Source organism: Clarias gariepinus, chromosome 3 (assembly GCF_024256425.1).
Source record: "Clarias gariepinus isolate MV-2021 ecotype Netherlands chromosome 3, CGAR_prim_01v2, whole genome shotgun sequence".
In the NCBI taxonomy this organism is placed as follows: domain Eukaryota; kingdom Metazoa; phylum Chordata; class Actinopteri; order Siluriformes; family Clariidae; genus Clarias; species Clarias gariepinus.
The window spans coordinates 32,745,731-32,761,025 of NC_071102.1; the positions used below are offsets into that span (position 1 = coordinate 32,745,731).

At 38.0% G+C, this 15,295-nt stretch overlaps 1 protein-coding gene across 2 annotated transcripts in view; it reads right to left on the reverse strand.

The window, feature by feature from the left end:
- Positions 1 to 15,295, reverse strand: part of col5a3a (collagen, type V, alpha 3a) — a 94,456-nt gene that overhangs the window by 45,756 nt on the left and 33,405 nt on the right. For both annotated transcript variants that reach the window (XM_053491607.1, XM_053491606.1), the window contains 9 exons: positions 13,801 to 13,875; positions 13,440 to 13,523; positions 13,263 to 13,319; positions 8,650 to 8,703; positions 8,356 to 8,409; positions 8,068 to 8,121; positions 2,790 to 2,843; positions 2,116 to 2,169; positions 792 to 836 (listed from right to left, as the gene is read on the reverse strand). In XM_053491607.1, coding sequence (XP_053347582.1) covers positions 792 to 836; positions 2,116 to 2,169; positions 2,790 to 2,843; positions 8,068 to 8,121; positions 8,356 to 8,409; positions 8,650 to 8,703; positions 13,263 to 13,319; positions 13,440 to 13,523; positions 13,801 to 13,875 — 531 coding nt within the window. The remainder of the gene's footprint in view (positions 1 to 791; positions 837 to 2,115; positions 2,170 to 2,789; positions 2,844 to 8,067; positions 8,122 to 8,355; positions 8,410 to 8,649; positions 8,704 to 13,262; positions 13,320 to 13,439; positions 13,524 to 13,800; positions 13,876 to 15,295) is intronic.

Consider the following 15,295-nt stretch of genomic DNA (forward strand, 5'->3'; position numbering starts at 1 on the left):
AATGATCAGTGAGAGAGAGAGTAAATGACAGTAGTAAGTGCAGTTTAATAGAAAGCATTTACACAATGATAAGAAAGGGACCTAGTTAGGCATTTTTTAACAAATAAATCAACTTCGGCAGATGCATAACCTGAGTCTGAATGTATATTGATATAACTTCTGCAAATAAAGTAGAAACAATTTACCCCAAGTGGTACAATTAATGTTTGTTTCTTATAGCGTATGCATGCTACTGCATTGAGAGACTCAGCTGAATGTGCATACATACGCATGTGTGTATGTGTGTATTTTGTTTATATCGCTGTCAGACTTTGTACTCCGGCCAAGCCACCTGTTCCAGAGCCACATCTGTGATCTCCGGGGAGGTGATTGATATGGAAATATAATCATACAGGCCAGGGTTCCATTCCTCCTCCCTGGCCAATCTCCTGGCACATCTATCTCTAACCCTGCATTTATCTCCAGCGCTCTGCCCTATCTCTTTCGTGTCTCCAGCTCTAAGGAGTGCACGATTTGGCCTGGCACTCTCTAATAGAGCTCACTTCCTGCTAATGCCAGCGTTGCTTTTTACTCTCACTTTCTCTCACCGCTGGTTGATGTATTTAAAGAGGCAGCTCACCTGCAGGGAACCGATTCGGGCTGGAGTCACAGATAATCAGCCATGAGCCAGATGGAGAGAGGGTAACGAGGTGTATCATCTGTGTGTGTGTGTGTGTGTGTGTGTGTGTGTGTGTGTGTGTGTGTGTGTGTATAAGTGTGAGAGAGAGAGAGAGAGTATGTGTAATACTTACAGGTTCACCTGGTTGTCCTCTTGGTCCTACAGGTCCATCTGCCCCCTAAAAATAAAGAGCATCGTTCCCTAATTTAGCATCTTCACTGTATTATAGTGCAGAATCGTATCACAGCTCGGTCAGAGTCCGAGCTAAAATGATGAGAAAAACCTTATTTATGCAAAGATATTCCCTTTTGGCCTCTCTCGAAAGCTTTGATCAGCATGAATCACTGCATAATACATCGCACAACTTTGCATAATTGGGATCCACCATGCACACTAGTACTCGTGTCTGTTTTTATACAATTCATGAGGTTTTGCTGCAGCTACACCTGGGACAGCAAAGCCTTTCAAAAGCTTATTAGTTAAAAGACTAAACACTCAATTAGGCTAAGGATCAAAATTAGCATTCTGAGCCTTACAATGAGACCAAAAAAAAAAAAATTTTTTTTAATCTCTTACAATGTTCCTTTTACCTGAAGAGTAATTTATTCTGCTTGGTGTCAAATGTTTGCTTCCTTTTGTTTTGGAAATTATACTGTAGCTACCAAGCTAATGTTGCTAACAAGCAAACAAAATGTATCAATGTGCAAAATGCACAGTCAAGCATCTGGAGCTTAAAATTCACAGCCGCCCGAGACCGTCTGGTGATTTGGTTCAGTAATGCCATGTAAAGATAAACAGTTTAATAAAAGAGCAGAACAACACTGTGTCACCGACTGACTCATCGTTTCGGATTACATTTCCATGCTACCAGTCGGGAAAAAATCCAACTGAAGAGTCCTTCAACTTTCACACTTTTTCAATTCAATTGAATAAATATTTCAATTCAATAAAATAGTAGTATTTTAAGCCTTTAAGCATTACTTTGAATATTTATTTATGTAAATACACTTTGGGATAAATATAGAAATACAAGAGGATACCTGGTTTCCTCTTGATATTTATGTCTTATTGAACTACTGTAAACTACTGTACAGTACACCCTATAATAGAGATAGCAAGTGTGCTAAGAAAGTCATTCCAGTTTAAGATGCTACTTTATCTGTTTTAAGTTTAAAGTTTAAGTGTTATGCTGTCCTTTTTATAATTTATTAATTAACCGCACACAAGAAACCTGAACAATTCAATACAATTTAAGGATAAACTGGTAACCATAAGTTTTCATTACTTCTTAAATATGTTAACCTCATACACAGGCGCAAAACTAGAAACACAAACTTCAGTTACTAAACAGCTATCAGACAGCTTCCCATTTCCTGTAATCAAAAAAGTGGACACATTTTGTGATCTCGTCGAATTATTCCTATATTTTTTTCATACAAAATCAAGGTTTTCATCACCTTCTCACCAGATTCACCAGGTAGACCATGCTGTCCTGGCTTTCCTCGATCCCCCTAAACAGACAAAATATAAAAGTCCTTTAAATAAAAATAAACATTCACATATCAAGCAGTAATCATACATTGTTGTATGATGCAAAAAATGTGAAAATGTATATAATAATCATGCACCTAACCTGTAGTGTTGAAATATATAGAAAACACACTTTAAATAATTACAGTGTATATAATTAAATGATTACATTACCACCAGTAAAAAGGAGTTTTCAATCAATCACGTAATCTGACAGCAATCTAGTGTCAGGGATAAAGGCTGTAGAAAGCAGGCATTTTAACTTGCCTTGGAGCTCTCTTTTTGAGAAGAATGCTGCCAAAGGGGCTGCCAACAAACTCTACAATTAAATTTTAATAGATTCTTTTTGATTGACTGATTCAAAAAAAATTATTTTCAGTTCTTTCAGTCTAATCATTTTGTCTTCATTAAAATTTTGTTCTAAATAATTCTAAAAATGATATGAATAATGACCAGAGTGTATCCGTTTAAAAAAAAAAGCATTGATGATGCTAACTGCACAGCTGGGCAGAGACATAACGGCATCTCACAGCCAAACAGATGTGCTCGACTGTGCTGGGGATGTAGGATTTGATTAAGCGGTGCCCTGTGCCACACTCACTCTGTGTCCTTTGTCCCCTGGAAGCCCTGGTAGTCCATCAAAGCCCCTGTCACCCTGCATGAGAGATAGAGATGAATGAGCGAGACGCAGAGCATATGATAAATAGCAAGCTCTCTGACACACACACACACACACACTCACAGTAAACACAGTAATGCATTAAAGCTAGCAGGAGAAGAAATTAGCTTGCCGAATATTACCTCAACAGTATGTCTATTTGAGTAGAAGCTAGCAAAGGTTGAGAAAGAGCTAGGAGGCTGATTAAAACTAGGGCAAATTAATCGAAACCAGAATCAATGTTTTCTTACAAGATGGTTAAGAGTAGTTTTATTATTATGATTCATGTCTCTGATGTCATGACTGGTCAGCTTCCCAAACCAGCTGGTAGACGTTGGTAGAAATTAAATTATCAGAGCTTGTAAAGGTACAACTGTAGTCCAGTAGTACTGTACTTGTAACATGGTATATAGAACCATGGTACATATTTGCTGATACAGTGCATATACCACAGCATGGTACATACTGTGCTTTGGTAGAAAGGTACATGTACTATAGAATAGCACTCTACCATATACCGTAGTATGGAACTATGGAACACATACCAGGATACTGTCAAAATTATGTTATACAGTGTATAATATATGGTACATACAGTATATACAGTATATATTCCATAGTGGTAGTATTTACATAGTGACCTCTGTAGTGCCATTTAGCCTGTTATGGCACTGATACCTCCTGATACCTCTTAAGTAATACACAGCACTTTGGTGAACGCCTTGGTACTTTTGAGTCTATAGTGGCTACCAACATTCAGCAGGTATCTGCATTAACATGGTACTGTGGTACGTTGTACATTAGTACATACCATAGTACTACCATGTTACCCAATAAAGCACCTTACCATGGTATTCATATCATAGTATGGTGATACATACAGTATCACAGTACTAGCCTTTAGTGCCATAGTACTGTCCCTGGTACTTTATAAAGTGCTATGGTGCTTACAACTGTAATGTCTAAAATACAACATTAATAGTATGTTATATTATGGTATGTGCTCCAGTTTGCCATCTTACCCAATATAGCACATACCATAAACAAAATTTCTTATTAGGTATACTAGATCAACTTGGCTAATTATTGTACTACAATTTCAACCAGCAGCCTAAATTTGCTACCAATCTTGCTAATGTTAGAATAATGAGAAGCTTTCCATAGCAAAGAAACTTCAAGATGAGAATTTATGTTAATCTCTTCTTTGTCTCCTAGACAGAAATGAGCCATCTTTGAGACTTGAATGAGATGTAGGCATTTTCTGCATCTTCTGAAAGATGGCTCATTACCTCTAAATCTCAGAAATGGTTCATACTGTATTTGTCTTGTGTGCGACTCTCATATTTTTTGTTTCCCCAAGGCAGTGTTCCCCACACATAAAGTATACAGTGCATTTGGGTTTTCTGATATGTTCTGATATGCAAAAAAGTGCTTTTATAGTTAGTTAAAATAAAATAAAATTGAGTTCTTTATATTAAAGAATATATTCTGCTAAAAAAAAGTCACTCTATATTGCACAATCCTGACTCATATACAGTATATTAATTAAAATATAATGCAAAGAATGGCTAAATTGTGCTAGATGGAGGGGAGGGTTAGTAGGTTGGATCTCTAAAATGAAGATATGTAGATATGTAGGTTGGTAACAACTGAAGTCAATTTAAAAAATTGCTCTGTAATAGATAGATGTTTTATTTCAAAATCTAGCTTGTTTATTTAAAAATAATAATAATCCAACCACCAATTATATTATCGTACAGTACACCCAGGTGTCCCTAGTTAATCAACATGGCTAACCTTTTACAAATGTGTACACCTTAATGAATTTATTGAAATTAAACTGGCAAATGGCAAACTTACTTTACATTCTGTACAAATGTCATTACCAATAAAGAACTAAAATACAGTATACAAAATATTGTTTTATTGTTTGTGTTCAGTGATTTCTGTATACACTTATCATTTAAGACCAAATCCTGATGCCTGCAAATGTTTAAGTGTCCAGTGTGTTAGAGAAATATGCAGGGCATCATCAGGCCTCGGCGTCAAGTCAGCAAAAAAAAAAAAGACTTAATTCACCCAGACCTTTAGGTGGCGGTAGCGCACCACCTACTTTGGCTGCCGCAGATAAAAATGAAGAAAAGACAAAGAAGACAAAGCGGACGGAGAAGGTGGCTTTTACTTTTTCGCGCCAAATTTAAAATTAATAATTATTGTTAAGGAGTCAAAATGTAAGTTAAAACCACAGAGTCTGTGGTAAGTTAAACAGTGTGACACTTAATATTGTGGCGTGGGCGGGGCGGCGGCTGACGACCAGCATGCCTTGCGGGAATGTCGGTGTGTTCACCATGATGGGGAAAGGTGTTTGGGTTGGTGGCTTCGGCCCTGTTGTGTGTGAGGTGGGTGTGACGTGTGAAATGTGCTCCAGTTCAAGCTAGTGCTGAATTGGATGTAGGCTCCTGAGTGAAGGTGCTGCTCATGCCATACCTGCTGTGTGCTAATAAAGTACTCCCAGCCATTGCATTGGGCAGCAAATAAGCTCACTTGTCTCTCCACCATCCTTCCCGGCGTAAAAACGCTACAATATCTTTGTCAGGTACATGACATTTTGTATCATTAAGTGTCTTGATTTGCCATACTTTGCTCGTGTCTGTTATATTGTGAGTTGTAAATTTATTACACTGTATGCTGTTCATTTAGGATGTTCAATAAAACTATAATATTTCTTATGTGTTTCATGCATCCCATTTATACCTGTCTTTAATCTCATTATGGGCTTATTTGTTTCTCCTTTAAGTGCAGTTCTGCACTTAAAAATTTTTTGCCATGGATTAACCTAGGCTACTAGCTAGTCAAAATCGAGGCTAATTATCACGCAACGGATTTTAAACCAGTAGCCTATTTTGCTAACATGCTAGCTAATGTTAATACGTGAAAACCAGGAACTAAGAAATTACGCTAAACCTAGGCTACTGTAACACTTACATCATGGACTTTCCTAACAAGGTGGTTAATGTAGAATAAAAAATACAAACCAGGACATAGAATGCTGAATAAATATTATTTATGATTACACTAAAATTAAAACCAGTAGGCAAATAATAAATAATCAGCGAAGTTTCTTAGCTAGTTAACAGCTTGTAATTACATCATGTGATTTTAATCAATCTCTGATTCAGTTCTACTTGGTGGCAGGTGTTATTGTGTGACAAGAACAGACCAAACTAGCTATTAAATCATGCAATTTCTCTGTATTTATTACGCTATTATGCTAATAAGCTAGTTAATGATACGGCTGGTACACTAACTTAATCAATGCTAACTTTTATATGCTATAGTTATTACTAAAATGTAAGGCACATAAATAGAAATAAATAAGCCAGACATAGTATGTCATGAACAGCAAGCTCACTCCGTCTCTCTCTCTCATTCACTCACACACACTAAAAAGCCCTATATTAACTCGTGCTAAAGTCGTTCTCTTTCCTCAATGTCATTTCTGCTTATTATTACACACACAGAGCGAACAGGTCAAAGAGATTTGACAGCTCGTCTCTGTAGATCATCTCCATCTGTTGCGAGTCTGTGGGTGGAAGTCACGAACAGAAAGATGACCTGACGGAGTCTCACAGTTAGCCGTTCTGTCAGCGAGTAAACCTTTCTCTTACAGATGCCTCAGTGCTCTCCTTTCTTTCTCCTTCGTTGTCTGCCTTTTGGCTTGTTCAGAATGCAGTCGATCAGTCATGGCATGTTTAAGTACACTGCATCTACAAGGCTAACATTCCTTAATTAGCAGAGAAGACTAACACCTAAAATCTTTATATCATTACATTCTCCAAACTGTGCTGTTTACTGAAATTGTAATAAGTAGCAGGTGCAGTTCGAATATACAAATTTAACTTGATATTGTGTAGTTTCTGTAAGAAACAATACTATATTAGCCAGCTAATTTCTCTATTATACTAGCAGCTAGTCAAGCTAGTTAGGTTATTAATATGAAAAAACATAAGCTAGTAAAACCTAAAGTTGATAGTAATGTTGGAGTCATTTTTTTATTCTCTTTTCTTGTTACACTGATTATAAATCGTCAGACAAAAGAAAAAACGTCAGACATGTTAATTTGATTAATCTATATAAATTAACTGCAACATAATTAAGACTTTCTAGTATAAGATACCTAATAAAGATGAGCTTTTTATGTAGGTTTTAGGCATTTAGGCCACATTTCGCATAAATTTTGTGGTCAAAAATGGTGTACAAGCAGAAACGCAACAGGCAAAGTGAGGATCTTTCATGAGTGGTGCAACAGAAAGGCATGAGGTCCATTGGCAGAAGAAGATTGCGACCATGCTTTTTGCATGGGTGGGGTTAAACAATCTTTCTACCCTGTCAATCGTAGGGCCAATAGCCAATCGTTGGTATTTTGGGCTATTGTGGGTGAAAGAGGGTACATACTAATTCAATTATTTGTAAAATGTACACCACAGTGAAATGTTTGGGTTTTTTTTGGTTTCCCAGTTAGGAAATTGGGGTCAGCCAGGATACAGCGCGCCTGGAGCAAATAGGGGTAAGGGCCTTTCTCAAGGGCTCAATAGTGGAACCCTGGTGGTGCTGGGGCTTGAACCAACCTTATGATCAGTAATTCAGTAACCCACAGCTTGTGTGGAGCCACCACTGCCCTATGTAGCTATGTTTCTTGGAGACGGCAGGTGTTAGCCGTTTTCTAAGACATAATAGTGGGTGGGAAATTTGTATTTAATATAAGGTAAAAGTCAACACATTGAACAGGATATTTCTAATGTTTTCCAAAAGACAAAATCGACCACAAGAAACTGCATTTGCAGAGTGTAAACATACTGTATACTGTACTGTATTTATTTATGTAACATTCCATATAATATAAATGATTCTTTTTCATCAGTGGCATTTTACCCCTTATGACGCAAATAATCTTGGCTGATGAAGTACATTTAAAGTAAATGAAAACTTATGAACATTTTATGTTACCATATTATTCCTTTATGTACTAATAAGGCTCACATACTCGCCCGAGTTAACACCTCCAGCATTAGTACATTCACACATGCCAACTCAAATACCATGCTCATGCTCTTAAAACACGTATGAGAAGTAAAACGTGATTAATATGTATAATTTAAACAGCACACTAACGGTAAGATGTTGTTGCTTGAAAGTTGAAAAAGTTCATTATAAAACCCACCTTTGCGCCTGTCTCTCCTGGAGCTCCTCGACCTCCATCTGCCCCCGAGCGTCCCTGAAGAAAAAGGTTCAGGGCGATTGCTACTACGTTGATCCGCATATAATCACCGTACTTATGCAATATTCATCAGAAACTCTAGATGTATAAATCTGCCTTAACGAGTGCTTTTGTTTCGGATAATTAGAATTGTGTTATCTGTGTTATCTCTTTCTTAAATAGCAACAAGTTCCTAAAAGAAGATACTGCAACCACGGAACCATATACTGTACAGTTCAGTGCAGCTCTTACCCGTTTGCCTGGCTTCCCGCTAGGACCTGGTGAACCTGGCAACCCACGTGGCCCCTTTGTGACAGAGACAAAACAAGAGTAAAAAGGAAAAAAATATTTAAATGTAGAAAATGCTCCAAATAACATCCCTTTTTAATGTGAAGTTTCAAGGGGTAATCGTTAATGTAAATGAAGTATCTCTAGTGAGTAGCAGTGAATGTAATGAACTGGTAGCACATTAAAAAACAACATGACACTTTAACAAATTAGTCATATTAAATAGAAAAGAGAGCTATGCAAGAAAAATTTGCTCACCGGTGGTCCAGCGTCCCCGCTGTCTCCTTTAAGTCCGCTGGAGCCTGGGGGACCCTATAACACGCACATGAGATGTTGATTAATATTCTATAACGCCACAACTCTGACAGCAGCTCCAGATGTAATATAAATCATTTATATGATTCATACTAATGTGCTCAGTCTAATACTGTATGTTATGAGTAAAATCTCACTCACAGGGAATAGTATGTTAGACGCTGTACATACTCTAGGCATGATAATGAACCTATTTTCTTGTGTATTATTATGTTTTTTGATGTGCTGATCAAAGCTTTTTGATAGGAGGCATTTATTTAATGGAAGGAGTCTCCAGTGTCAATGCTCTGTCTGTAACCCACACAACAAGGTGGGCTGGTGAGGGAACGATTACATAGCAATTAACAGGAACTAGAGTTTCTCGTAGAGATTACACAACATTTAATTAAGCCCCAGAATTCCACTTATACTGCACAGAAGATTAAATAAGGCACTGTCATCACTATATCACTACTGTTTCACTAAAGAAGTAAAACATAATGAAAACATGAATATACAGGGGTTGGAGAATGAAAGTAGTACACTGGCCAATTTACTGTTGGAGGTTTCATGGCTAAATTTGACCAGCCTGGCGGCCAATCTTCATTGATTACACATTACACTAGTAAGAGCAGAGTGTAAAGGTTTAATTAGCAGAGTAGAAGCACAGTTTTGCCTAAAATATTGCAATGTACACAACATTATGGGTGACATATCAGAGTTCAAAAGAGGACAAATTGTTGGTGTGCGTCTCACTGGCGCATCTGTGACCAAGACAGCCAGTCAACCACATCCAACAGGAGTAAACAACCACATCCAACTGTGGACGCAAGAGAAGGCTGTTTGAAAAGGGATGTCCGGGTGCTAATCCGGATTAGTTTCAAAAAACATAAAACCACAGCTGCCCAACTCACTGCAGAATTAAATGTGCACCTCAACTCTCCTGTTTCCACCAAAACTGTTCTTCTGAAGCTCCACAGGGTCAATGTACATGGCCGGGATGCTATAGCCAAACCTTTGGTCACTTGTGCCAATGCAAAACGTGGGTTTCAGTGGTGCCAGCAGTCGAAAAATCTTGGGTTGAGGACAATACAGTAGGAAACGTATTGTTCTCTGACGAGTCCACCATTACCCACTTTCGAGAGAGTTACGGTGTGGAGAAGCCCCAATGAAGCGTACCACTCAGACTGTTGCATGCCCAGAGTGAAGCATAGGGGTGGATCAGCGATGGTTTGGGCTGCAATATCACGGCATTCCCTAGGCTTAGTACTTGTGCTAGATGGGCGTGTCATTGGCAGTTGACTACTGAACCATTCTGGAGGACCATGTGAACCCAATGGTTCTAACATAGTATCCTGAAGGTGGTGCCGTGTATCAGAATGATACTGCACCAATACACACAGCAAGACTAGTGACAAGAGTGGTTTGATGAACATGAAGGTGAAGTTGAACATCTCCCATGGCTTGCACGATCACCAGATCTAAATATTATTTGGGGTGTTTTGGTCTAAAACCAGGTGTTTAACTGTCCACCCCCTATATATATATATATATATATATATATATATATATATGTGTGTGTGTGTGTGTGTGTTTACTGTTGTAAAGTTTTTTTGTTTTTTTTTTGCTTTTTTTAAGTGGGGATTAACCCAATATGCTTACAAAATATAGTTTTGTAATAATGTCTACATTATAGAAAAATACTATATTTTTTCAAACTATGCAATAACATATTAGGTAATTACAACAGCAAAAGTAGTTATTTTAAGACACAAAGGTCAGCTGTTCTGGAACAGTTCTTGCAAGAACACTATTGTCAAGTGCATTTAAAAAACCCATCAAGTACTATGATGAAACTGGCTCTTATGAAGACCAACCCAGATTAAAACCATTATAAAGGATTTACAGAGTATAACTAGCAGATATATCTTTAAAAAATCAACTGTTCAAATTTGTACATATAATAAAACTGTAAAGTTGGCATCTGTACATTAAAGATATTTGCGGAAAAATAATTTAGTTAACATATTTGTCTGTCTGTTTGTCTGTTTCTTTGTGTATGCATCATGTAAAAACTACTGAACAAAAGAGAAGATATGCTAATTTAGAAATTTTAATGAAAAACAGCCTCAAAAATACGACCTTCATTACTTCTTAAAATTCAACAGATGGCGCTGTACGTTTTTAAATGCGCTTACAGTATACACGTGCAATTGAAATCTAGTTAATTAACGCAATCTCACACCTTCATTCTGTGCACTTCATGGTAACGCGTAAAACATTTTAGTCATTCCAAAATATAACAGATGTCAAATCTCATGACATTTTAACACGCTTATGTGCAATTAAATTTCATGGGAATTAATATATATTATACTGTATATATGGACAAAACTGCAGGATGATCTATCCATTAGAACAAAAGTCTTTTGTGAAGTGTAATAGAATTTCACACTGCAGTTATATAATTAAATATAATCCATAACAAATCCCACAAGTACTGCATTAAACATATGTCCAGATAAAACCTTGGAATTTTTCTTTCCTTGCCTGCACACATCAGATTAAATACATGCATATACACAACATGTACTATATTTTGTAATCCTAGATAATTCCCTGCACTTAGTTCTCCAGAAAAGAAGATTACATGTGATATTTATTTGTTTATTCATATTTGCCCAGCAGATAAATAGGCTCAGTAAGCTATCTGGGTTTTTTCTTTCCTTATTCAACAACCCAGGAGAATAAAAATCCTATACTGACCTTCACGAAACAAAAAGTTCAGCATTTATGATTAGATGAAAAAAAAATTATTACTTGACTTAATCCTCTCTCTAGAGATTTATCTCCGGAATTATACAAAGCTTCTAGACATAGCGTAACACACCTAGTGCAAAAAGTTTTAATTCACAACAACATATAGATAGATAGATAGATAGATAGATAGATAGATAGATAGATAGATAGATAGATAGCTGCCGCATTTCAATGCAAAATTTGACATGTCCTGATAGGCCAATCGCATCATTTCTTTCTTTTACATGATCAGTGAAGAGAAATTACTGGCTTGGCAAACTAAATGTGCTTAATGGATTTTTAGAGAATGTTGAAGCCAAGGAAATGTAAATTTATACTGTGGTTACTGTCACTGTAGTTAGAACAGCATTTGGAAACCAGCGTATGCGTCGCTTAACATTTACTACGATCTCCAACCTTCTGTTTCACAAGTTATACAGAGCATATACTGTACGTACTATAGTAATACTATATAGTATGTCTTCAACTACTGAAGTGAAACTGAAACTGGTAGAAGAGGAGCATAGCGCTGTGCTGTATCCTTAATACTGTGTTGTATTGTGGTTGTAATTTGTAATTAAAAAGGGTTGTTGTGCACCAAACCTCAGCACTTCGTTATGTCCAATTCTGCCAGTGACACATTACAAAACCACAATCAAATGATACTGTTTTTCACTAAAACTCAACCAACATATTTTTGATATTACATTGCACAATGACATAACCACAAACACAACTGCAAACTGATTTATCCATTGGGACAACAGTGGCAGATGGAGTTATAGCATTTTGCAAAATCACACAAAATTCACAGTAATATAACCCAAACATTTTAGGAAATTATTTTGCCATTTGTGCTTTTAAAATTTGTGACTTAAAGATGCAGTGCGCAAAATATTATCTATCAGTGTGCAATAGTTTTTGCTTTATTGAGAAAAAGAACAAAAACTTGTTTTTCCCCCCAAAAAAACTGCCAAAATGAAGTTCTCATTTTGCTGTCAAGATGTTCAAATAAATCGATAAAACATACAAATATATGAATAGACAGATGCATGAATAGATAGATAGATAGACTATTATTAATTGTATTTCTGAACTTTTGTTGTCTTTGTACTTGTGCAATTTTACTCACTCGCACTCATCATCTATACCGATTTATCCTGTATTGCCTCTCTCAGGAGACTTAGGGCACGAGGTGGGGTAAACTCTGGACAGGGTGCCAATACACCACAGGGCACACGAGCATACACACTCACACAGACATTACGGGCAACTTGGGAATGTTAATTAGCCTAGTCGGCATATCTTTGGAATGTGGGAGGAAAGTGGAGTACTCGAGGGAAAACCACCAGGCATGGGGAGAACATGCATACGATATGCCCACAGAGGCGGGAATCGAACCCGGACCCTGGAGGTGCAAGGCGACAGTGCTAACCACCAAGCCACCCCTCAGGCTTTTAATTTCTCCTCAGGCATCAGCTTCAGAAGTCATTAATGACATTTTATTGTCAATAAACATCCATTAATTACTTTTGGATTGAAAATTATTGTCAGGAAAGTAATGTAGTAATACATGTCCGAAGCATATAACAAAGTCGTGTCATTAGAGAAAGAAATAAAGGGACAGAAAAAATAAAACAAATGTGGCAGGCATACAAATCAGCTACTGTTTCTGCTGCTAGTCTGATCTCAGATAGTCCAGACTTGAGCCTTGCAATGTTAATATTAATGCTAATGTTAATGTTATTGTCGGTGTGGACATGTAACCAAGCTCTTACCATTGGTCCTCCTCTGCCCGTGAGTCCCATCGGGCCCGGGGGTCCCTTCAGTGAAATCTGAGAGAAAAACAAAGCTCTGATTAACCATGTGAGATTTCATGTCTTGTACATGCTGTGAGTGTAACAAGCTCAGTGTGATGAAAAAAAACAGAATTGTGCTTGAGATGCAGGTCTCACTCTGGTCTGCTGCAGGATGGCGTGAGCTTGCGCCTCCTGGGCCGACAACACGGGGCCTTTCTGAGAATCGCCGGCATAATGAAACTGAGAGAGCGAGAGAGAGCGCAATGACAGAGCGAGAGAGAAGCAAATTACTAGCACCCACTGCCAGGATGTGAAAAGTCTGGCAAATTACTCATTAACTAAATAATACAGGAAAAAAAGAAAGGCAGTTACTTAATGCATTTTATAAAAAAATGAACAAGACTACACATCTGTTGATAGCAGAGCTCCACCATGTGGCCCACCACTGTTACTGTAGCAAGGACCTCGAGCGTGACTATGCCATATGTGTGCAATGAAAGAGAAATGGATTTCTTACCGGAAACATGAGCATGGTCCCTGGGGGACCCGGTATCCCATCAGCCCCTGGGAGGCCAGGACGTCCCTCAGGGCCCTTAAAAATAGAGGAAAAACATCACTTCTCCCTTTCTTACTCTCTCTACCTCTGATTGTCTACAGGTATACTGTATACAGTATACTGTATGTGCTCCTGTACAGGGGGTGTGTGTTAAGCATTTGTACATCACTCCTTTACTACTATAAAAACGTCATACACTTCACATCATCCAACACGAGCATCCTTTCAATTAGCTCAACGGTCTCTCCTCTTCGAGCTTGTGTTAAAGCTTCACGCGCCAACATTAACTGCTCCATGCCATCAATCAGAGACAGCAATAAACCCGTCCATGGTAAGATGTAAACACACTTGTAAGCCCCAGGAGTGAGCGCAGGAGACACACAAGATATTTTCTTTGGACTTTTTCTCCTTTTCTTTGAAAAAAATTTTCGAAAAAAAAATCACACAAAAAGTCTTCACAGCTTTTTTATATACACTAACATGTAAACTATTTTATTAATAGTTCTTTAAGAGATCTGGAGAATGTGGAGTCAACACTTTAAGTCAACAACCTTTAACTCGTGATTGTATTCCTCGAACCATTCTTAAACCATTTGTCCTGTGCAGCACCAGCAGTATCCTGCTGAAAGAGGTCACTGACCACACAGGGAACACCGTTTCAATCACGGCGTGTTTTTAGTCAGTAACAATGGTTGTTACGCAAGATTTCCCAGCAGTACATTGCTCAGAGCATCACACTGCCTGTGCAGGCTCACCTTCTTCCCATAATGCATCCTGGTCGCTTCTCCAGGAAAACGACACAGACACACTTGGCCATCCACAAGTTATAAAAAAACACATGATTCATTGGACCAAGCCACCTTTGTCCAGCTCTTATGCTCACATGCCCATTGCAAGCACTTTTGGCAATGGAACCATGTCAGCTGGTTAACTGGTCTGTAGCTACATAGCCCCGTACACATAGACCTCTTTTTATCAGAACCAGCATTATGTTTGTCATTAAGGAACTTGATTTCCCTGACTGCCATGCAGCCTACGAATAAATTAATGCATTGTGTTTGTATAACAGCTTTGGGGTTGTACCTGGACCAGTGGTTTGTTTTGCGTGTTACTTTTGTTCCCACTTTCAAGTTTTTGGCTCCAAATTCACAAATCATGATGAGCTACTGTATAGGTAGATGTAGGATAAGATTATGGCTTCTATGGTGTGTCAGGTAGACTTGTAGTGATCTGCAGTTTCATATATCACAGGTCTTACTACTGGGATCCGTAATAAACCCTCACAGCACACCCCAGAGCTGTTGTTAAGTAACTGTCGGTATCCGTGATCTTGCCATGAGTTTTTGTTGGCTTTTCCGTGCCTTTAGATCCTGCTGCTGTATTTCGCCTTAGCTCTGCCTCAGTGCTTAACTGCTACACCGTAGTTAATGATGTCAGAGCGTGTCTGAGCCCAGAT